The sequence below is a fragment of the Podarcis vaucheri genome, assembly GCF_965113315.1.
Source record: "Podarcis vaucheri genome assembly, chromosome: 7".
In the NCBI taxonomy this organism is placed as follows: domain Eukaryota; kingdom Metazoa; phylum Chordata; class Lepidosauria; order Squamata; family Lacertidae; genus Podarcis; species Podarcis vaucheri.
This window is the reverse complement of record NC_138765.1, coordinates 63,395,315-63,419,409: the sequence shown is the minus strand read 5'-3', so window position 1 is coordinate 63,419,409 and position 24,095 is coordinate 63,395,315. Positions and strand designations below refer to the sequence as shown.

At 44.8% G+C, this 24,095-nt stretch overlaps 1 protein-coding gene across 1 annotated transcript; it reads right to left on the bottom strand.

The window, feature by feature from the left end:
* Positions 1-8,129: 8,129 nt before the first annotated feature.
* POP4 (POP4 homolog, ribonuclease P/MRP subunit) lies at positions 8,130-18,860 on the bottom strand. Its single transcript, XM_082232615.1, has 7 exons — positions 18,704-18,860; positions 16,682-16,734; positions 15,012-15,235; positions 12,831-12,908; positions 11,074-11,135; positions 10,044-10,145; positions 8,130-8,539 (listed from the first exon to the last, which is right to left on the bottom strand). Exons 1-7 carry the CDS (start codon positions 18,855-18,857, stop codon positions 8,403-8,405), a joined length of 810 nt encoding a protein of 269 aa, XP_082088741.1. The 5' UTR covers positions 18,858-18,860; the 3' UTR covers positions 8,130-8,402.
* Positions 18,861-24,095: the final 5,235 nt, after the last annotated feature.

Below are 24,095 nucleotides of genomic sequence, written 5' to 3'. Positions count from 1 at the left end.
TATTTATACCTCGCCCTCCCCGGCCAAAACCAGGCTCAGAGCAGCTAACATAAAATGTATAACACATTAACATAAAATCAGACAATCAATTAAAATACATCCTAAAATCAAATCAGGATCGGAATAAAATCCAGTCAGATGGCAACCCACAGATTAGGGTTGGGGACCTTAAATGCTCACCAGGCCCAACTGTTTGTGCTGAACTTTTATGAGCCTGTGAGAAAAATTGGGAGGCCACTTTCATGCAAGTTCTTATGAAAGGGGAGGAGGAGTCAGACTGAAGTGACTTTTGCGGCGAAGCACTGAAATCTTGCTCTTGCTTTCCTCACGGGCTTGGATCTCGGAAGCCTTCCATTTGCCAATGGCTCTTCCCCCCTCATTATCATAGGGTTGCAATAAAGCTCTAATTCCTGGAATAAAATACAGCAGAATCTGTTATTCAGCCAATTAAGCCTTCCATCTCCATTATTTAGGATGGCTACTTACCTTTTACTGAATGGGTAGCCATAATGTAAGAGTTCCTATAAAACCCCCTCAAATGGCCACTGTGGCAGCAAGTAGATTTCCCTTGGAGTAAAATAATCCTTGGTGAGTGAGACATAACGATCATTTACATTAATTAGGCAGCCACCTAATGGGGTGTTCAAGAGCTGCTACATCACTGGAATTCTTTCGTGAGCAGCCCCAGCCACCCAGCTGAACTGTTCCAAGCCCATAATTTTGAAATAATCCTTTAGGCTGCCGGTGTGCCTGCTGGTGGGGGCTGCAAGCTAGCCAAAGGGAAGTCTCATTTCTGACCACTTTACAAGGGGAATCGTCTATATCTCGAGCCTGCCACACAAAGCCGAAAGGTTTTCTTCCCCAAAGCAGGAAGAAAAGGAAGAACACAAGAAGAGTCTTCTGGATCAGACCAATGGCTCATCAAGTTCAGGATCCTGTTCTCCTATTTTCACCCCCGCAGACACGTAGCGAATTAAAAATCTGTTTTTAAAGCTTATCAGCTGCCTTTCTAGAGACATCACTGCCCAAGGCAAAGCACAATAAAAATCAAAAACATAGCAGAAGGTAGCCACAAAGCAAGGAACCACAATTCCCCAAAAACAGCAAAGAATGAAAGTTGTTTATTAATAAAGAGCCAAGAAACTTAACTTAAAACTGCAACCAGACATTCTCCTTGAGAAGTGGGAGGCCTGTTTTGACACATATCTTGTGTTTTTCTCCTGAAAAAGAGAAGGCAGGAAATCGATCGAAACAACATCAGAAAACGCTCCGGGTCACACGCGCCATCTGTCAGTCTATCATACGAAAGATTGCTTGTTAGAATCATAGAATCATAGCTGAATTCATACGAGCAAAGGTGTTTCCAAAGATGCCCTGTGCCCAGGCCAGTGGACACTTGGTTATGTGTCCATTATGCATTGCCAGGGATTGGACTAGATAAACCTTGGGGTCCCTTCCAATTCTACAAGTCTATGATTCCATGTGTTGAGTTTGTAGGATGGGATGCACTTATGCATTGCTAGTTTCCTCCAGGAAAACAATAACAGAGGGTCTGTCGGTGGGCATTTTAAAGACAAACAATTATCAGAGGTTTCATGGACCGGAGTCCAAATAATCAGATACAACCAATGCTTTTTTTTAGTGGGGATACTCGAGGGTACGTAGCAACAACACCTTCCCCCCCCCCTCAAAGGTTAGAAGTGTGGCATGTACTGTAACAACTTCATGGTAAGAACGGCACCTTATTTTCCTATTAAAATACATCACTGGATGCAAGCATTTCTCAAAAGTGCAGCTTCCAGGATCTAAGTGCGAGGACTTTCCTGGATTGAAGCATGAATGGGAGGTGGAATTAGAATCACGAAAGGTATCTCTTTGTTAACCGCCATGGTGCAGAAGTTGCCATCAAATCCCAGTTATGCTCTTGCCGATTCCAGGCTGAGGAAAACACTTCCGTTACAGCAGGCTTTTGAATGCTGAATTTCTAATGGCCTGCAGAGCAAATACATTTAATCAAAATCCCTACAGCTGTATTTTGAATAACTATGCACACACACACACACACACACACACACACACACACACACAGACACGGGGGAATCAGCAGATATGTTATTAGTGGTACTGTAAATGGACTCAAATACGAACAGCATCAGCTGTTGAACTTTTGTGAATGATGCAGGAGGGCCAATGCTTTTGCTTGGAGTCAACTCTGCTGATTGCTCTCTCATCTTACATTCTGACAGTCTCATCTTACATTCTTACATTCCTCAAATTTAGGGGATTCGTAAGTGGCCATTTTACCCTTCGAAAAAGAGTGTGGAGAATCACCAACTGAACACGTCACTGAGGGAGAAAATGTTCATGAAATATGTCTTCCTTTTCCACCCAGCGCCAGCACCAATAAGTCAGGTTTTGTCTCAATCTAGAGGATGCAGGCCAAATATACAGGTCACATACCCTTAAACATTCCTCAGATGAAAATAGGGACATTTCTCACTCTCCCCAGCTGACCCTCCTAGACCCTCCACACAGAACATTCCATTTTATATACATGTGTATATATATAATTTTTATTACATTTTCTATTTTACAATTTAGAATACTCATTTAAACAACCTTAAAATATCAGTGACTTCCCTCCTTCTCTTTCCATGGTTCATTTTGCATATCAAAAATCCCTGTATATTTTACATAAACTAAACCATTCGGTATTCCATTATTACATCCATCAAAACTTATTTACACAGTTGAATTTATCAATGCTGCCAACGTTTTCAAGCGAACACAATTTCCCCCCATATTTTCAATAAACACAGCACAGATCATTTAATATCAGAAGGGCAAATGCCACCATCATTTCACCAATGGGGCACAGCGCACACACCCTCCACAACCCTGAGAAAACCCCTTAATCCTGATTTTATATCATTTTGTTCTTTGGCAGATTTAGCAGAGGCCATGGAGAGGCTGCCGTTGGAAAATTGGGACTCTTGGAAGGGTATAAAGTGACAGAAATTTAGCAACCCGGGTGACTCATTTGAAAGGGATATATATTTAAAGAAGAGTGACTGTTGGTAATGAATTGAGTTGTGTGCACACACACAACAGCTTGTGTGTCCTTCACAGTCCAATGAAACACAGTTAGGGCTCACTTTAATTTGTGTAGCATCTTTGCTAACGATGTCGATTTAAGACATCCATTAAAGGCCCATAATGTTAATTAACTGGACTGTGCCAATAAAGTTCTATTAGCCTCCCCCTATTAAATTAATATGATAGGCATTTAACAGATGTCCTAATTAGATGTTACATCAAGGAATGAGGTAAATTAGAATCAAGCCATTGTTCGAGGGGGGACTTTTGTGCCATGTGGGGGGGGGGGAATTGTGAACGTTGGGGTGAAAAAGAAGGAACACCACAATCCTTAACTCCACACAGAAAAAGTGACTGTGAGCAACTTTGGAAAGAGATGTCAGGGTCATAACAGGCAGTCGTGGGGATATATCAGCTCCGATACTTAGGAAGTTAAGATGGGGATCAAAACTAAAATGACAAATTGCAATGCCATTGGGTAAATTTGAGGGGTACCCACAAGACTAGCCAAGTTGGCACCTTCCCCATGCCTCATACAGAAGGTGGTACTTGAATCTTACTTCATCAATGGCAGCAGAGCATCTTCCTCATCCTCTGCAACTAGACCTCCAGTTCTCACCTGAAGTCTCCAGGTTTGCCTGGCCCCTTCCAGGTGACATCTGGAGGGCTTGAATCTCCAGGTTGGTGAGAGTTATCTATTATTATTAGCCATTAAAAAGATTGGATATGCAGCTTGCAATCTTTCAGTCTGGCAGAAGCTGGCTGCAAATTGTAGCATAGACACTTGGGGGTGGGGAGTCTGCCTTCTTTCATTCCTCTCTTCCAATTAACCTCCATCTCCAGGTCTGTGACATCACGGAGGGATGCTCCCAATCCATCACCAGGGGTCCCTACTAGATCTTGGGTTCAGGCTCTGAAATTTCAGGGTCTGGGATGCTCCTGACCTGGCAGCCCTATCTGCACTTGAAGGCAGCAGACTTGCTTAGCAGGTGTAGGGCAGGCTGTATGATACACACAGCTCTGTCCCCCTACAATAGGGGAGCTCAGGAAGAATATCCAGCATGGCTGCTGGCCCTGCCTTCCCCACCTCGCAGCAGCATCCAGAGCCTGAGGCCATCGCCTTCCTCTACCTAATGATAGGGCCAGGCCTGCAAGCCATATCTGAAGTAGAGAATGTGCATTTCTGGCTACCCTATCTCAAAATAAGGCAACATAAAGGAGGTGAAGAAAGAGGGACCGGGATAAAAGAAAAAGAAGCATTAAAATATGCAACGGATTATAATGGCTGTAGCTCAGTGGTAGAGTAGCTGCTTGGCATGCAGAAAGTCACAGGTTCAGTCCACAGTGCATAGCCAGGCACGGCTGGCAGAGACTCCTTTCCTGAAACCCTGGAGAGCTGCTGCCAGTCAGTGTAGACAGTACTGAGCTACATGGACCAGAGGTCTGACTTGGTGTAAGACAGCTGTTTATGTTCCTAATAGTATTCCAGATTTCCCTGAGCAAGTGAGCCCACCAAACCGCTTCAACAGTCCAGGCAGAAAAGGCTGAGAAGGAGGGGAAGGCAATTGGCTGCATTTGGGGGAACCCATGACCTTTTGCCTTAGAAATGTCCCACACCCCAACCCCAACTCTCTAAGGACAGCAGCCGGGAAGCAGCTCTCTAATGCAGAATTGCATCCCATAGTGACATCAGCAGCCAGCAGACCAATCTTATCCTTTTATCCTTTGCTGTGTCTGCAGACTCCAAAATTCAGAGCTTTCAATGGCAGGTTGTGCCCTTGTTGCAGATTTACAAGCATCCCTGCCATTTGGCTGCAAATCTCCTCCAAAAAATGATAAATAAGCACTTAGCATAATTTTTTATCCACCTCTGACTCCTCCCTTTTCCTCTTTAGCAGCTTATGCAAGCCCACCCGCACACATTTGACATGGGAATAATGGATCATTTTGCCACCTTTCAATGACATCCGAAATCTGTTGCTGGAGGTAGCTGCTTCAGATCGGCCTCATAGGGTCAGCTTTGCTGCACAGGATCACTCTGAGAACAAAAGAACCTCAGGGAAACCTGCTGGATCAGACCGTCTAGTGCAGCACCCTGTTCCTCCAGTGGCCACCCAGATGCCTCTGGGAAGCCAGCAAGCAGGACCCAAGGACAAGAACCCACCCCCTTTCTGTGGTTTCTAGCGAGTGGTATTCAGAAGCAGTGCTGCCTCCAGCTGCGAAGGCAAAGCAAGGTAGCCATCAATAGCCCTCTCCTACATGAATGCCCAATCCTCTTTTAAAACACCCAAGTTGGTGGCCATCACTGATTCCTGTGGCAGAGAGTTCCACAGTTTAACTATGGATTGTGTGAAGTACTGCATTTTATCTATTCCCATTCTTCCAACATTCAATGTTTTTAGGCGCCCACAGGTTGAATTGAAATTGTGCAGTCAGTCTGAAACGGGCCCCAAAATCCCCGGGCGATAGTTTAGCGTTATGTGCAAGAGCTGGCTTCCAGGTGTAGCTGCAAGAACAGAACTGGCAGAGGGAATGCAGCCCTTGGGCTCCCAAAAAGTCCCCCTGATCCTGCTTTAGGACACACAGAGAAGCTCAAAACTATTTTAAGGGATGATGCTCCAAAGAGCCATGTTTTATGCATGGGCCATCCCTGTTGCAAATAAATTGTGTGCTCAGGCTTGTCCTTATTCATAATCCCATCCCACTGAATGCCCTGCTATTCTCTTTCATTTCAATGTCAATGTGCCTCCCATCTTTTTCTTTTTTTAAAAAAAATTCAGTATAGTTAATCTTTGCAGCACACATTTACCTCTGGAGAATTGTGCTCCGTCGGAAAGCCACTCCCCTCCTCCCCCTCGCCACAAAGAGAAAACAATGGGAGAAACTTTGCATTACAAAGCCCGGGACCGGGTATTGCTTCTCGGGAGCATCAAAAGAGTTATTTTCCATCTCAATTTGAAGAGTTTACATGGTTCAGCAGAATGCCCCAAGAAGCGCAGGGGAGGTGCTGGAGTCTTAGAAGATGGGCTGCATTTACATAATCTTTTTTTAAAACAACAACAGTGGAGGGAGAGAATAGTTGTTGGTATGTTCAGCAGTAAACACCTGCCTATTAAACTGTGAATAAAAAGAGCCCTTTTCAGAAATGGGGGGGGGAGAGAAAGGGAAGCACGCAAACAATACCGTTCCTTTCCAAGTCATCATTCAAAAACCCAGGACAATCAAAATAATTCATACAATTTTGCACACCGCCCCAGTACTTAGAACATTTCTCTCCCCCCCCCCGCACTCCGCCAAACTTTCTTACAAAGAGAAAGAGACAAAGGAATGCAATTGTTCCCAAATCTTTTGAATCTTGAGTATTAAAGCGAGAAGACTGTTAAAGCATATAATTTTCAAAGCGTAGTTAAAGCAACAGGCCAGAATATGGGAGAAGCGGACACCCCCAATTTCCCCACAAAAACTGCTTTTGAAAGCTCGTTTCCTCCCTTTGGGAACCTGTACAAGTGGAAATAACCCCTACCTAGGAAGGAAGAAAACTAAAAGCCTGAACATACATTCTAGAGGTGTTCCTTAGTTGTTTGCATCAAAGACAAAAATGAAGACTCGTGGCCTGTTAAAAGCTCATTGATTTCTTGTGGACCAGAAGCACTTCCTGATGTGGACTTTTGCCTGTGGAAGTCTGCACCACAAGAAAAAAAAATTGCGCTCATGGTAAAAATGACAGGTTTTTTTTAGGGTGGGGCTAAAGATTCAAAATTCAAAACAGCAACTATTAATTGCATGTTTATTAGAAATCCAGTTAAAACTATTTTGATTAATTAATTCAAAAATAAAAATGGATGAACTCAATCCAGTGCTACCAGTTTTTCCAAATCTGAGTCATTTACACCTCCAGCATCCCCCACAACCCCTTGCCTCTTAGTGTGCCACCCCCCCCCAGGATGGTACCACCCACTTTGGGAACTTCTAGACTAGATTAAGGTAACCAGATGTCCCCGTTTCCCAGGGACAGTCCCCAGATTTACAGATCAGTCCCCATACAAAATCCATTGAAGTTGAAAAGTGTCCCCATATTCATTGAAAAAAATCTGGTAGCCTTAGACTAGATGGACAAACCTTTGTCAGTTTTTCCTTTGGCATACATAGAAAACCAGTCCTCTGCTAAGTAGCACTGCCACATTGCCTTCCTAGGTGAAAATGCTGGCTGTATGTGTGTTGCAAGTGCAAGGAAAAGGAAGGTACTTTTTAACATATGTGGTGGTCCTGTAGAAAAGCAAAAGACTTCTGGGAAATGATATACAATGAATGTTTTTTTAAAAAATGTTTAAAATAACTTTTGTTAAAAACCCAGAAACCTTTTTGCTTGGACTAACAGGTGATGGAATACCAAGGGATCTAAAGAGATTATTTATGTACGTAACAACAGCAGCAAGAATGTTATTTGCCCAAAAATGGAAAAAATAGAAGGCACCAACTAAAGAAGAATGGATAACTAAAATGATAGACTATGCTGAAATGGCAAAGATGACTGTGTAGATCAGAGACCAGGACGAGAAAAAGTTTGAGCAAAAATGGAAAAAAAAATTATGGACTATTTAAAAGACCATTGTAAATACATTAAAACACCAGCAGGTTGGATATAACATTTATGTTAACATTGGAAATCAAGGCAAATAAGAGGATATGAGTTTGAAAATAAAAATGAGATGCAAGAAAATAAGGGGAGAAAATTGGAATTCAGAATGGGGAAAGGAGGAAGTTCATACTGTATCTGACATTTTGGAAAAAGCATTAAATATGTGAAAAATTGTAACTAAAAATTTTGAAAATAAAATATTTTTAAAAAGAAAAGAAAATGCTTGCTGTAAACTTGTTCTTTCCAACTGCAAAGATATCTTGAGTCATCCTTGGGGTAGTTACAAGGATATGCAAACCAGGACTCACTTTATTACTGCAAAATGCATAATCTTACGGGAGGTTATGGAAGGTTTACTTTGCTGTAAACAAAGTATCAGATTAGATCCTAGGTCTTAGTGGAAATGATTTTATTTATTTAACAGGTTTAATAACATCGATAAAACACAAAGGATGTACAAAGGATAGAAAGGTGTTTGAAACACTGCGGGAGCATTCATTTATATGGATGCATCTCTCACACTCTCTTGTTTAAAACAACAAGGATCGTTCCTTCACACACACCCAAGTCTCAGGATGCACAAACTGCTAGGAATAGTCTCTCCATCCCTTGGAAACAATACATCAGTGGCTCCAATTTCCAGAAAGAAAGAAGGAAGGGAAAAGGTTCACAGGTCAATTGTTCCTCTTCCTTTGAACTTCTTTGCAGAACGCTCGCTGGCTCGGAACTGAATCTTGCTCCCGTAGATGTAGGAGATGAAGCCATCGATCTCCAGGCTGAAGACGCTGTTGAGCTTCGGGATGACTGGAAAGGGAAGCCAAGAAGATGACAGGTGTTAGTGGCCACAGTGCAAATGCAGAGCCATATGTGGTTCTATTGATGTACCACCTTATTTATTTATTTACTGCATTTAGATCTCACCTTTTCCTCCAAGGAGCTCAAGGGGGTATATGTGGTTCTGTCCCCCCATTTAATCCCCACAGTAACCCGATGAGATAGGTTAGGCTGAGAGGCAATGATCTGCCCCAAGATCACCCAGTAAGCTTCATGGATCAAGTAGGGATTTGAAACCGGGTCTCTTTCAGGTCCCAGTCCAGCGCTCTTAACCCACTACAACAGAGTTTTCAACTTTATCGAGTCCACGGCTCCCTTGACCAACTACATTCTTTCTGTGGCACCCCTGTGGGGCTCAGGAACCCAGTATTGCCTGCAGAGCTGGCAGCCTCTCACCGCATTTCAAACACCCAACACCCTCCCTTGTGGAGTGTTCCTCTGCCTCTTCTTTTCTCCCCTTTCCTTGGGAGTCCTCTGGGCTGCCACTGCTGTCTCTGAACTGCCCCCCCCCTCCGCCCCAAAGAGAGGTGCCTCTCAGAAGCACCATTCACCTGTGGAGCACAATAATAATAATAAAATATTTATACCCCGCCCTCCCCAGCCACAGCCAGGCTCAGGGTGGTTAACACCAATAAAATCACAGTACAAACATAATGGGGGGGGGGACGACGACTCCAATTTAAAATACAGGTTAAAATGCAATTTAAAATGCAGCCGATAAATCAAGACCATAAGGGGAGGGAAACATAAGGGTGAGACTGAGTCCAAACCAAAGGCCAGGCAGAACAGCTCTGTCTTTCAGGCCCTGCAGAAAGATGTCAAGTCCTGCAGGGCCCTAGTCTCTTGTGACAGAGTGTTCCACCAAGTTGGGGCCAGTACTGAAAAGGCCCTGGGCTTATAGCCACTTATAGCCACTGCTGCTGCAATAAACAGCTGTGCAAGCCTTTGGGAGGCAGAGATGCAAGAGGGCATCAGAGGAGGGAGGGAAGGAAAGAGGGACAGAGGCCAGTGTTGCCCGCAGCAACTCTGACAATCATTCAAGGCACCCCAGGGTGCTACGGCACACTGGTTGAAAACCACTGCAGTTCACCACATTGTATGGAGTGCTTAACTCAGAATGAGGGGGGTAGACCCCTGTCTTGAGGGGCCTACAAATCAAGACTGAGACATAAGCAGTCGAGGACAGGGAGAAACATAGATAGTTTAAAGCCAAAGGCCTCATTAAAAAGGAATGCTTTTGCTGGTGCCTAAAGTACAGTACAGCATACTCTGAAAACAGATCTTAATTGTGATTTACCAATTTCACTTTTTTAAAAAAAACACACACACCAAAATCTCAACTCTGTAGCAACTAGCCAAGACCCTTCCAGGGTGAAATGAGACAAATGGCCATTAGTGAAGGAGGACCTGCGATTCATTGTGCAATTTGACGGGGCCATTAACAAAGCAAGTTACAGTAAGGAGTGTCCGGTACCTTTCATCTTGTCTTCTCTTGTGATAATTTTGAAAACATGTTTCATTTCCTGCAGGACAATGCCCGTGATGCCAACATAGGAGGGACATTTTGATTTAGTCACTATAGCAAAGAAAAGCAGATTATTAGGGCAGGACAGTCAGTTTTCGCATTACACTTATAGCAATACTCTACCTGCCTCTGTGCTTCCCCTTACAGTACAGAATGCAACTGCTTGTGTAATTGACAAGTGTCATCCAGCTGATGTCAGTGTCTGTTTATTTACAACACTCAGCGGATTTGCACCAACAAGGGGTAATTGATCTGGCTTCCAATTGTGAAGTTTAAGTAGCATGGAAACCATAGTTTCCCAGTTTGGACATCACAAGGAACTGTGGTTTGACGAAGCAGGATAAAAGTGCAAAAGCTAGGCACATGGCTTATCAGTCCAAGATTGTTTTGCTGGAACCAGGACCACATGGTTGCCCCCAATTAATTGGGCAGCCTATATATTTTTGTTTAGCAACCAGGCCTTTCCAATATAATGTTGCAGTGTATCCCTAGTGTGTGTTAACTGAGTCTGTGGCTAAAGGGATTAGAAAGACAAAAAGTTAGTTTTGAAGACAGGGATGTATACGTGGAAGGCGAGTCACACATTTAAGTAATAGTAATAAAAATATCATCATTCGGAAGAGATTTCCGAAGGCACATGGGTTTGCAGGGAGGAGGCAGAAACTGCCTATTCTTATCCCCATATTAATGAATACCTCCTACTGGATCAAAAACCCTTATAGCCCTTGGTCTGATCCAGAATGGCTCTACTTACGTGCAGCCCATTTGAAAACAAAAGAAGTACATCATTTCCTTTGAAGCTATTGATCCCTCCTATGCAAAATATGCAGGTTTCGTCAATCAATCACTTGCTCAGCTGATCAACTCAAAACTCACAGAGTCAACTGAGATCTGCTTAAGTAGGTAACATCTGACTTTCAGCCTTCCGAACTGTCCCAAGTTAAAAGCATCCCTGCATTTAGGATTGGAAGTCAAATACCTGTAATGAGAGCTCCGTGAAGATCAGCTTTCAGCAATTTGGCCTGAATCATCTGTGGCTGCCTGATAAAAATAACATATAATACACTAATTAATGTTAGAATTCTTCAAAGTATTAAAAAAGCAACAATATTAACATTACAGTGCTAAGAAACATTAAGCCATTCAAATACTGAAATACTCAATTTAAAGCAGCCTTGCAAATAAGCCTTTGGCGTCACTAGCCTGCAAGTGGTTGGCAGAGGGATGAATGTCCATGCAGGGTGCAAAGGAGTGGGCTTCCCTTGCCATTCTATGGCAGGCATAAAGGAGAGATAGTGTGATCCATCTCTTCTCTAACAGCCTCTTCACTGTCCCATGCAACCAGGAACTGCATGCAGCTATTACCTTACAAACACAGGGTTGCATTCAACGGCCTTTTACTCAGAATAGCCCTATTGAAATTAATTGCCCTATGTTATTCATGCCCTGTAATTTCAATGGGACTGATCAGAGTTATGACTAGCACTGGCTACAACCCATAAGTGCTGGACCTTACCTAAAATAACCCTACAGGCTCTTAAATGTCAGCAAGCATGTAGAGAAAAGCCTCTCCTCCTCCAAGAGGGGAGGTGTTGTGGGCGGGACGCAATTTCTGTGTTACGCCCACTGCCCCATTCATCTGGCTGGCACACCACGCCCACAGGTAAGCGCCCAACTGGGCGGCTTGGAGGGGGTGTGGTTTGCAGTTTAACTTACTGCTGCACCAGCCATTCCGCCTCATTTTCCGCCTTCTCGTCGTGAGTCACCCACCCTCCACTCCCTTAGAGCTTAGGGCTTAGTTTTTCTCTTGACCTTGCTATGGACCTTAGGTTGGTCGCCCAGATTGCCCAGTAGGAATTTTTCCAATTGGCATTAGGCCTTTTGGTTTTTTTGCCTACCTCGTAGCAATCGTCACAACTTTCTTGGTATTGGCGGTTAGGTTAGGCATTGGAATGTGTTGATGGTGTGTGGAAGGGCTAGGTGTGGCCATCGCCTACCCCTTCAAATTTGGGTATTCCGTTAAAGGAATCCGGCGGTCGTGGATCCTGTCTGATGCCTGTGTGGCGGGGGGCCATGGCACGACCCTCGGTGACATCAGGGGAGAGCTTATAGTTGTATTAGCATCAACAGGCTCCACCTTCTGGTGAATAAACCCCCTTTGGGCTCACCCCTCTCCGAGTGGGTGGAGTCAATCTGTCGTGGTCCAAAGCCTAAGCCAATACCTTCTCACTTGCTGTATTCAATAAAGTTGTGGCCTTTTCTTGCCCATTAACCTTATACTCTGTGTCTGTGTGTCTTCATTCCACAAAGCAGGGATCAGGTCCTCAAACCACAAAATCACACTGCACAGACTTTTCTCCCCCCAAAATATTTTAAACAGTTGTCTTTAACTGTTTTTGCTGATAATTCCATTGCTTTATTCTTACTTTAAACTGCTTTGAGGTTTATTTATTTGGTGGTGCCCAATAAAAAATAAAATAAAATGATAATAAGTAATTCCATTTGGGGCTAACACAGCGATAGGGGAACCTGTGGTGAAAACACCGAACCGGCATCATCCATGACCACTAACCAGGCTGTTTGCTGGGGCTGATGGGAGTGGGAGTGCAACAACATCTGGAGGGCCACAGGTTCCCCATACCCTGATTTCCTGAGAAACGGCACCTGATCACTGCTATGCTCCCAACGTAAGTCTCCAAATGTGATCCAAGCACTACTTAAGCCTAATGAACTTACGCTTCCGGCTTGAGCCCATTGCAGAGTTCTCTGATGTACTGCTCCCACAGCTCATGTAATGGCACAAAGATCTCGTACCTGCAGAACAAGTAAAAAATGACTTTGTTAATTCCCCATGTGTCAACAATGCCCTGAAGCATCTATTAAATCTAAGAACGCAAGAAGAGCCCTGCTGGATCAGGCCCCAGTGACCTATCTAGTCCAGCACCCTGTTCTCACAGTGGCCAACTAGATGCCTGCAGGAAACCAGCAAGCACAAGGATTTGAGCTTCTAGCAACTGGTATTCAGAATCATTGCTTCCGCCGACTGTGCCATCACAGTGAGCAGCCATCGATAGCCCTCTCGTCCGAAATGGAAACTATTCAATTTAGGATTTCAGAAACGGTTTCCCTCCTGATTTTATGGATGGAATACTATGAGTGGGACAAAGGCAATTCACAAAAAGATTGCATAAAAAGGCTGAAGTTGTGGATGAAGTCTGGGCCTTCCTGTTCAGAAAGCGCTCAAAGTTTTCAATAGCTGCCAGCTGTAAGGGAAACAAGATGGCCATCCAATGGCTTTAATGCTGTTCAAGGGCAGTGATCACATTGGAGAGAAAGTTACGATCTGAGTTGTTTAACCACCAGCTCCCTTTTCAGAAGGAATTCTGGGAATTGTAGCTCCGTGAGGGGAACCGGCATCTCTTAACCTCTATATATCCTTAACGAACCACAGGATTCCCATGATTCTTTGCAGGAAGCTCTGACTTTTTAAAGTGGCGAGACACTGCTTTAATTGTATGTTTAGACGAGGCTCGATAGCGAGTCATTTTTATTGAAGTTTAAGGCAGAGCTAAATTGGATCTGAAACATGGCAAACATTGAGTGTTGCTGAAAGTTTTGGTCTGTTTAATTTTGGGGGCTAAAGACAGCCTTATTCTCCGCTCCTGAAATGCTGAAGGGAACCACCTGAGCTGCTTGTCTTCTGGGTCATAACTGCATCATACATTTAAAACACTTATTATACCACTCAACAGTCAGGGTTCCCACCCCCCAATAATCCAAGGAACTGTTCAGGCTACTGAGAGTTGCTAGGAGACCCCTACTCCCCTCATAGATCTACAATTGGCAGAGTGGCTTAAAAATCCATCCTTCTTCCCAGGGAACTCTGTGTAGGGATTAGGGGGTCTAACACCAGAAGGTGATGCTATCTGATTATTGCTATCGGAGCACAGCTGGGCCTACACACCAGCTCTGCCGTTTGAAAGTCTTAAAAACAAAAGAAAAGTGATCATGCACAAATTTGAAACAAGGCACCTTTTGGAATAAAAAGGTCACAAGTTGCCCTCTAGTGGCCAAGTACCATTGTAGAATTATTTTAAATGAGAAATCTAGTGCTTTGAATATTCTAGGAAGCTGCCCTACACTGAGTCAGATCACTGGTTCACCTACGCCAGTGCTGTCTACATTGACTGGCAAAAGCTCTCCAGGGTTTCAGGCAGGGAATCTTTTCCAAACCCTACCTGGAGATGCTGGGGAATGAACCACCTGGGTGCTCAGGCATGTTAACTTCAAAGTGAAGCCTGTCGTGCCAAAGGCAAGTTATCTTCCTTGGTTGTGAACCAACATGACGAAAAGAACCTGTTAACTCATTGCCTGTATTAAAATCAGAATGGTACAGACCAAACACATTTCCTTACTGACATCCCAATTTCCAAAAAGAAAGAAACCAAGCATCCTTCTTAAGGAGGCTTGCTATCAGTTGTTAACACAGCACTGTAAATGAGCCCATGCAAGTTACTAGCCTGGCTTAACTGGCCTGTGTTAGACTCTGTCCTGGGATGGAGTCCACCACCCCTCCTCCATCAATCCCTTGGGCCCAGGCTCCTTGAAAGATCATATATCCATATCCAAATCTGCCTGGGTGTTAAGATCCTCAGGAGTGCAATTTCTCTCGGTCCCAGCAACTTCAGAAACATGGTGGTGACCCGAGAGAGAGAGAGCCTTTTCTGTGGCTGCTCCCCCATTATGTGGAATTCCCTCCCCAAGAGAGGTCAGACTGGCTCCCTCTTTGCTAGCTTTCCGCCAGCAGGCTGAGACCGATGCTGACCGCTGGGCTGCTGTCTAGGTTGGTGGTCATTGCTGTCTCCGGCAGGAGCGAAACCTGCAGCTTGACTATTTGCTTCATGGAGAAGTACGTACCTCTGGTGCTCTGGTTTAATGTCAAAGAGCTTCATCTCTCTCCTCTGCTTGGCAGAGAACCCCTTGCCTTTCCTCTTCTTCTGCCTTCCCCTCCTCTTGTGCAGGTGTTCAAGGACCACCGCTTTTCGGGTTAAGTGGTCCTGGATGTCTTCATCGCTCTTCTGAGGCATGCTGCGCTTTAGGAAGGCTTTCACAAAGGCCTCGGCTTCCTTTGACCCTTGAGACTACAAAAAGAAGAAGAAGAATTCACTGAGTCACTGCGACTAAAGTTTACACTTCTTCACAAAGCATAGGCTATCTGAAGGACCATATTCTCCTGCCTGGCCTCTGAGATCTTTGGGGGAGGCCCTTTTTTCAGCCCTACCACCTTCACAGGCATGCTTGGTGGGGATGCAGGAGAAGAGCCTTCTTGGTGGCTGCTCCCAGCCTTTGGAACTCCCTCCCGAGAGAAGCTAGACTGGCTCCCTCCTGGTCCTGCAGACTGTTTTATTCCAAGAGGCCTTTGCGAACTGACTGGTTTTAGTTTTAGTTTTTAAGAAAAGGGCTTTTAATAGCGCTGCATTGTTTTTGTTACCTATATTTTAACAGAATTTTCTTTTTATGTCAGCACCACCCATGAACCAATAGAGGCATTGCCAAGCTTGGGAGGAATCCCTCTCTTTGCCCCTTGTAGCAGGTTTGCAAACACATATAGAAGCAAAACAGTGCAACGAGGACCGAAACATGCTCAGTGATCACAGAGTTCTGAGTGACAGGAGGTGAAACGGAATGGAGTATTCTGGTTGTTAAGCCCAGAATACCGAAAACAAGTATTTCATGCTACAGCATTTTGTTGCATATGATAACAACAACAACATAATAATAATTTATTATTTTTACCCCACCCATCTGGCTGGGCTTCCTCAGCCACTCTGGGCGGCTTCCAACAAAATATTAAAACACCGTAATACATCAAACATTAAAAGCTTCCCTAAACAGGGCTGCCTTCAGATGTCTTCTAAAAGTCTGGTGGTTGTTCTCTTTGACATCTGGTGGGAGGGCATTCCACAGGGCGGGCACCACTACCGAGAAGGCTCTCTGCCTGGTTCCCTGTAACTTGGCTTCTTGCAGTGAGGGAACCGCCGGAAGGCCCTCGGCGCCGGACCTCAGTGTCCGGGCAGAACGATGGGGGTGGAGACTCTCCTTCAGGCATACTGGGCCGAGGCCGTTTAGGGCTTTAAAGGTCAGCACCAACACTTTAAATTGTGCTCAGAAATGTACTGGGAGCCAATGTTGGTCTTTCAAGACCATATGAACATCAGAATCACACCAATGGCCCATCTGGTCCAGCTTCCTGTTCTCATAGTGGCTAACCTGATGTCTGTGGGAAACCCACAAGCAGGATTTGAGCCCAAGAGCCCTCTCCTCTCCTGTGGTTTCCAGCAACTGGTATTCAGAAGCATTGCTCCTCCCATCAGTAGCCTTCTCCTCCATGAGAGGAGGTCCTTCTTGTATTAACTGGCAGGCTGAGGCAATTTCCCTCAGTCTGACACAGCAGAGCTCCTACATCCAGGTCTTTTGCTTTCTCTCTCTCTCTCTCTCTCTATATATATATATATATATATATATTCCTGCTTCCGCCTTGCCTTCACACCAGTTCCATGTTTTTTGCCCTAACGCACAGAAAATACCTGTATGTTCAGGAGCGTGGCTGTCTGCTGGGGTAGCTGCCGATATAACACACCTGGAAGAGATTAGGGAGAGGTTTCTATACATCCTTTCCAAACACAAACATCGCAGGCTTCATGTTCAATAACCAAGCAGCGGCATTCAAAACAGGAGCAGACTGGTCTAAACACGTGGGGCGTTTTGTCACCTTCCGTTTCACATATGGAATCCAGAACACTGTTCCAAATAAGACACCCCCAAAACCAGTGTAGTGGTTAGAGTGTGGGACTGGGACGTGGGAAATTGGGGTTCTAGTCCCTACTCAGTCATGAAGCTCCCTGGAGAAAAAGGTGGGGTACAAATGCAATAATAAAAATATATATCTTATGTCATACAACCCTCCACACTCATGGACTCACGTTGAGGAAATACTAAAATTCCAGACCTGCTTTTCATCCTGATGCTTTTCATCCTGATGGAGATGCATTTTCTGATGGGTCACGTTCAAAGGGGACACTAAGCCAAATCATGGGTGAGTGGGAACATGCAGGCTCCCAGGAAGGAGACCACAGCCTCTTTATTCCTCCTTGGGTCCTTTTAGCTTAGCATAACACTGGTTGGCAGCCATTCACTCATACAGGAGAAAGTAATGTCCCCTGGATCATCCTTTACAATAGGGACATAAATCTGCCCCTTGTTCTTAGTAGCACCAAATGAATCAAGCATCCCCTTTGTTCAATGCTGGGTTCTGGTTCTTAGTCATTCTGATGGAATGCTAGGAGAGTAGGAGTTGGAAATTATTATTATTACTATCACCATAACATTTATCATATTATTTATTTATATCCCTTCCTTCTCCCAGACCAGGAGTCTGGGACTCAACTTGATGCATTTGCTATTTGATACACTGGTTTGCTGTTACTGTTTTATTCTGCAACTCTGTATTACTTTTTCCTCTGTTACTTGGTTTTGTGTTCAGGTAGGTAGCCGTGTTGGTCTGTCGCAGTAGAAATATATATAAAAAATAAAAAATTGTCCAGTACCAAGAACAAACTTAGTTGGTTTCTAAGGTGCTACTGGACATTATATATATATTTATATATTTTTTTTACTTGTTTTTTGTGTGTGGCTACATGTTCTTGTATAATAATAATAAATTGTTCTGAGGTGGGGAAGGTTTTTTTTATTTGCTGGGATCGAGATGTTAATTTTGCAGTTATTGACATTCATTTTTTGGTATCTTTTTTGTATCTTTATTTTTTGGATCTTATTTTGGATCTTATTATAACTTATTTACTTTTTTGTGCACTTTTTGATACATTTTTATTTATTGCTTATGACTACTTGTCTCATACTTTTGCAATTATGTAAATTCTTTCATGTTGCAAGCATGGTTGAAAGGTGGCAAACAAATAAATGACAATGGTGATAAACAACACAAATAAGACACATGAAAGTGAGAGAAATCACCTTAGGCCTCTCTCCCGATCGATAGGTCTATCTGGACCCCCTGTAAGTATACCCCCAAAATATGTATATATTATTGACAGAGGCTTGTGCCTGAATTTAGATTACTTGAATTCCATTCCTCTCCCGCTTAGCTTGCCCCATGCCTGAGCCTTGAGGGGAATCTGCTGCTTTAAGGTCATGTTCACAAGATCAACAGACACGCGTCTTGCGCTACTCGCAGAGAAGTTGGGCGAAAGAGTAACAGAAATTAGTTTCGCTTCACTCCCTGCTCGTCGGGAAGCTGGCAAAAAAGAAAACAAAGCAGACTTCAGGTCAGTCCAGACCAGTGGTTCCAGAGTAAAATAGAATGGGGGTTTAAGCACTCTGCATCACGGGGCATCACGGTGAACGCGTGGGAAAAAGGTAGGTCCTCCACCCCAATGCCCAAATCGGTAAAATAGGGCAGCTTTAATGACCGCGAGGCCAGAACCGGAGTCACTCCGGATTAATCATTCCGGAGCAAAACAGTAAGATACACGCCCCCACGCCGATGGGAAAGGAGCAAAGTGACCTGAGGGCGATCCAAGCACACTTACTCTCCATCTTGCCGGCGGGATCCTTCTCCGCACGGAATAGGCGAAAGCGATTCAGTCCGCTCACGCGCTCCTCTTCCGCCTCCACCGCCCACAAACTGAAACGCGCACGCGCTGCCTTCACCCTCTGGCTGGCTTGATAGAGGGAGAGGCGCATCTCCGCTAGCCCCACCCCTAAGAACGACTGTAGAGCTAGAATAGGAGAAGCAAATTCTGATCAGTATTTTATCTACGCACGCGCAGTTATGCCCTCTGCAGATCCTTGATGCGTCGTAGAAACAGAAATAACAGGGGTAAACGAGCAAGATGCAGCGCGCTACATTGCAGGGCTGTCGTTAAATCAGTCTGAAAAGAATGACGGATTATGCATCTGCCGGACGTTTTGAACTATGTAAACTTCGAAAAATATGCATTAGCAGCACTTTTTTTGTTAAAGGGGTTTTTGTTTTAAACGCAGGCTTATGGTATATATGGTGATGACGTTGTTTCCTCTCACTTTCTTCACAAAATGAGACCTGAGTGAAAAGGAGGCCGGACTGCTCTATCTGCTTCTTCTACCTCGTTGGGGTCTCTTGTCTAGTCCTGGTTAAGCAACACTCCTAGACAGCTGCCCCTTTTGTATCTTTGCAGGCATGCACAACCTTAGCGTCAAATGAAACCTGGAAGTCTTATCTACAGACAATGTAACTGGTCCCTCCTTTTAGGAACACACATATGGCTGCCTGAACAGGCAAGGAAGAAGATTTTTTGAACAGTGGATGCTGCTCAGAATTTTCTTAATTCTTTTAAGGAATGGACTCCCTTACTCTGTGAAGAAAGGTCGCAGCGTTTGGGACTTTTTCAGTTCAGAGAAAAGGTGAATGAGATGCTATTTATACATGGCATGCAGAAAGTGGATGGAGAAAAGCTTTTTCTCCCTCATAGCACTGGAACTCACTGCCGTCCAATGAAGACGAAGGTTGGAAGATTCAGGACAGAGAAAAGAAAACAATTCTTCAAGCATTGCATACTTAAAACCATGCGACTCCACAGGAGGCAATGATGGCCACGGACTTGGATGGCTTTTGAAAAAAAGATAAGGCAGATTCACAGAGGCGAAGTGCATTAATGTTGGAGGCAGTAATGCTTTCAAAATGCAGTTGCTGGAATCCACAGGAGGGGAGGGTGCTTTTGTGCTCGAATCCTGCTTGCGGCTTCCCATAATGGTCATCTGGTTGGCCACTGTGAGAACAGGATGCTGGACTAGATGGGCCATTGGCCTGATCCAGCAGGCTCTTTACACCACTGCTTGATTTATGATTGGCATACAGAGCGATAGCCCAACAGTGGCTCAAATCTACAGTGGTGCCTCTGGTTACGTACTTAATTCGTTCCGGAGGTCCGTTCTTAACCTGAAACTGTTCTTAACCTGAAGCACCACTTTAGTTAATGGGGCATGTCGCTGCTGCCGCACCACCGGAGCACGATTTCTGTTCTCACCCTGAAGCAAAGTTCTTAACCTAAGGCACTATTTTTTGGGTTAGCGGAATCTGTAACTTGAAGTGTATGTAACCCGAGGTACCACTGTATATACAGGGCTCTCTTGCTGGGCCTTGATGGTGGTTGGACCTCAGACTTGGGAGACCCGAGTTCAAATCCTGATTCAACCATGTGGCTCCCCCGGTGACCTTAGGCCAGTTGCTGTCACTCAGCCTAATCATACCTCAAAGGGTTGCTGTAAAATGAGGAGTGGGAGAATCATGCACGCCACCTTGAACCCTTGGAGGAAAGGTGGAATAAAATGTAAAAACTAAAAATATAATAAATATTTCAATGTAACCTCCTGCAGAATTCTGTGGCAACGTCTTCCCACCCCTTGCCAATAAGTGTGGGGGAGAAACTTGTCACAGCCAATTAGATCTCTTTAAAAAAATCGATTTAACCCCTCAAATTTCTGCCACCGTTAAGCGAGGCGCCGTTTTCGTGAACGAAAGATCAAGGTAAGTGAGATAGGTCTTTGGAGCCACATGAGGGCCCCTTCATTGGATTTATGTCATAATTCGCAAAGCATTTAAGGCATTAACCGTCAAACCAGCATTGGCGATACTGGGCTGTAAATCCAATGATCCAAGCTAAACTGGTGCCTGGGGGAAGATGGTCTCTTTTGCCAATTTCACGACTTTGTTTTAATTTTCTTGTTTTTTGAGCTTGAGGTAAGAATTCATTGTTGAATGAATGATGATGCATTTCCTCATGTTGAGACTGAGGTTTCTGTAACAACACAGGAAAGAGAACTGTAGCGTCCAGCGTTAATGGAAGGAGCATCACCCATGGGCATGCGCAGGGATCTGGGGGAGTAAGTGAGTGAAGAAAATGTGGGTAGATAGATAAAAAGATAGGTAGATCAGAGCCGTAGCTGGAGGGTTTCTGCCCCGGGTGAAGCCTCCAGAGGGGCGCCATCAAGGCTCCCAGCCACCCAGCCAGTGCTGGATTTACCGTATTTTTCGCCCCATAAGACGCACCGGCCCATAAGACGCACCTAGTTTTTTGGGGGGGAAATAAAGAATTTTTTTTTTATTTCCCCCCCAGGTGCGCTGCGCTAATCCCGAAGCTTGGGGCGTGCGGAGCTCAGCACGCCCCAAGCTTCTGGGTGCCGGCAAGCAGTCCGCTAGCCGTGGGAGAGCTGGGCGCCTCTCCCAGGGCTAGCGGACCCGCTGCGCTAATCCCGAAGCTTGGGGCGTGCTGAGCTCAGCGCGCCCCAAGCTTCTGGGTGCTGGCAAGCAGTCCGCTAGCCCTGGGAGATCCGCGCGGCTCTCCCATGGCTAGCGGAGCGCTGCACTAATCCCGAAGCTTGGGGCGTGCGGAGCTCAGCGCGCCCCAAGCTTCTGGGTGCAGGCAAGCTCTCCGCTAGCCCTGGAAGAGCTGGGTCTCCCACAGCTAGTGGATAGCTTCCTGAAGCCTGGAGAGCGAGAGGGGTCGGTGCGTACCGACCCCCCTCGCTCTCCAGGCTTCAGCGAAAGCCTGCATTCGCCCCATAAGATGCACACACATTTTCCCTTCATTTTTGGAGGGGGAAAAGTGCGTCTTATGGGGCGAAAAATACGGTATGTATAGGCTAAGTAGGCTGAAGCCTAGGGCCTCAAAATCTAGGGGGCAGAATTCATCATGCGAAAGGCTGGGCTGGATGAATCCCTAGCCCGAATTCAGATTTCCGGAAGAAATATCAACAACCTCAGATATGCAGATGACACAACCTTGATGGCAGAAAGTGAGAAGGAATTAAAGAACCTTTTAATGAGGGTGAAAGAGGAGAGCGCAAAATATGGTCTAAAGCTCAACATCAAAAAAAGGAAGATCATGGCCACTGGTCCCATTACCTCCTGGCAAATAGAAGGGGAAGAAATGGAGGCAGTGATAGATTTTACTTTCTTGGGCTCCATGACCACTGCAGATGGTGACAGCAGTCACGAAATTAAAAGATGCCTGCTTCTTGGGAGGAAAGCAATGACCAACCTAGACAGCATCTTAAAAAGTAGAGACATCATCTTGCCAACAAAGGTTCGTATAGTTAAAGCCATGGTTTTCCCAGTAGTGATGTATGGAAGTGAGAGCTGGACCATAAAGAAGGCTGATCGCCGAAGAATTGATGCTTTTGAATTATGGTGCTGGAGGAGACTCTTGAGAGTCCCATGGACTGCAAGAAGATCAAACCTATCGATTCTTAAGGAAATCAGCCCTGAGTGCTCACTGGAAGGACAGATTGTGAAGCTGAGGCTCCAATACTTTGGCCACCTCATGAGAAGAGAAGACTCCCTGGAAAAGACCCTGATGCTAGGAAAGATTGAGGGCACAAGGAGAAGGGGATGACAGAGGATGAGATGGTTGGACAGTGTTCTCAAAGATACAAACATGAGTTTGACCAAACTGTGGGAGGCAGTGGAAGACAGGAGTGCCTGGCATGCTCTGGTCCATGGGGTCATGAAGAGTCGGACACGACTAAACGATTAAACAACAACAAAAGCTTCACAATGCTAAATGAAAATAATTCCAGCTCATAAACAACTCATAAGAAAAAATAAATAAATCTTACATTGGTATCTCATAAGAAAAATCCACGAGAACCACAGATACACATCACATTTCTATTGCTCAGGATCTGAGTGCTTTAAATTTGAAAGTTGGACTAAATAATAGCAATACACTTCTTTGACTCCTATAAACTGCCCTCTAAAAATACAACAATAATTTCTGACTCTAATTTCTCGTCTTTCCTTTACCCCCCAGCTTTCACAGAACTTTAGTTAGGCTGTAACCCATGCATCTTTTCACTAGAGGGCAGGGTAAGATAAGAATTGAAAGTGGGGAAAGTCATTTATACAAATATCATTTTTCTCCTCACAAAAGACGATGCTCTGAATCCGGGCCACAAAATCTCTGTTGATTACTGTGAGCATATATTTTGAAAAGCGTACCATTTTAACAATTAAAGAGAAGCCCACAGGGATGTACCCCCAAATTTCATAAACCGAAGTTTGGTGTACAGTGGTACCTCAGGTTAAGAACTTAATTCGTTCTGGAGGTCCATTCTTAACCTGAAACTGTTCTTAACCTGAAGCACCACTTTAGCTAATGGGGCCTCCTGCTGCCGCCGCGCTCCCACCGCGTGATTTCTGTTCTCATCCTGAAGCCAAGTTCTTAACCCAAGGTACTATTTCTGGGTTAGTGGAGTCTGTAACTGAAGTGTCTGTAACCTGAATCATCTGTAACCCGAGGTACCACTGTATTTGGTAACAAGTCATAGGAACATAGGAAGCTGCCTTATGCCGAGTCAGATGGTTCGTCCACCATCCCAGTATCATATACAGTGACAGGCAATGGCTGTCCAGGGTTTATGACCAAGAATCTTTCTCAGCACCACCAGGAAATGCCTGACTGGGATCGAACTTTCTGCATACAAAGCAGACCTTTCTACCACTGACAAGCAGCCCTTCGTATAAAATCCCCTTGAAAGTTGACACTTATTGTTACTATGCCAAATTTATGGGTCACCAGCTGAAGCGTGATCTGCATAGGGACATAAGAAGAGTGTTCTGGATTAGGCCAATGGCCCATCTAGTACAGCATCCCATTCTCGCAGTGGACAACAGGATGCTCCAAAGGGAATCCACTAGCAGGACCTGAGCACAAGAGCTGAGTGTGAGAAATGGAGATATAAAACCTAGGAGTCAAATGGCGCCTTAAATCTAGGCTATGGTCACCACAATGATAAGTCTAGCCACTTATCTTTGTGAGTGCAAGATTACAAAGCAAATGGTCTGTATGGCAGGGCGGCATCAAAAGACACGCAGTGGTGCTGCACTGCCCCACAGACCAGCTGGCTGGTACTGCATCACAGCCACACCAGTCAGATAGAGAT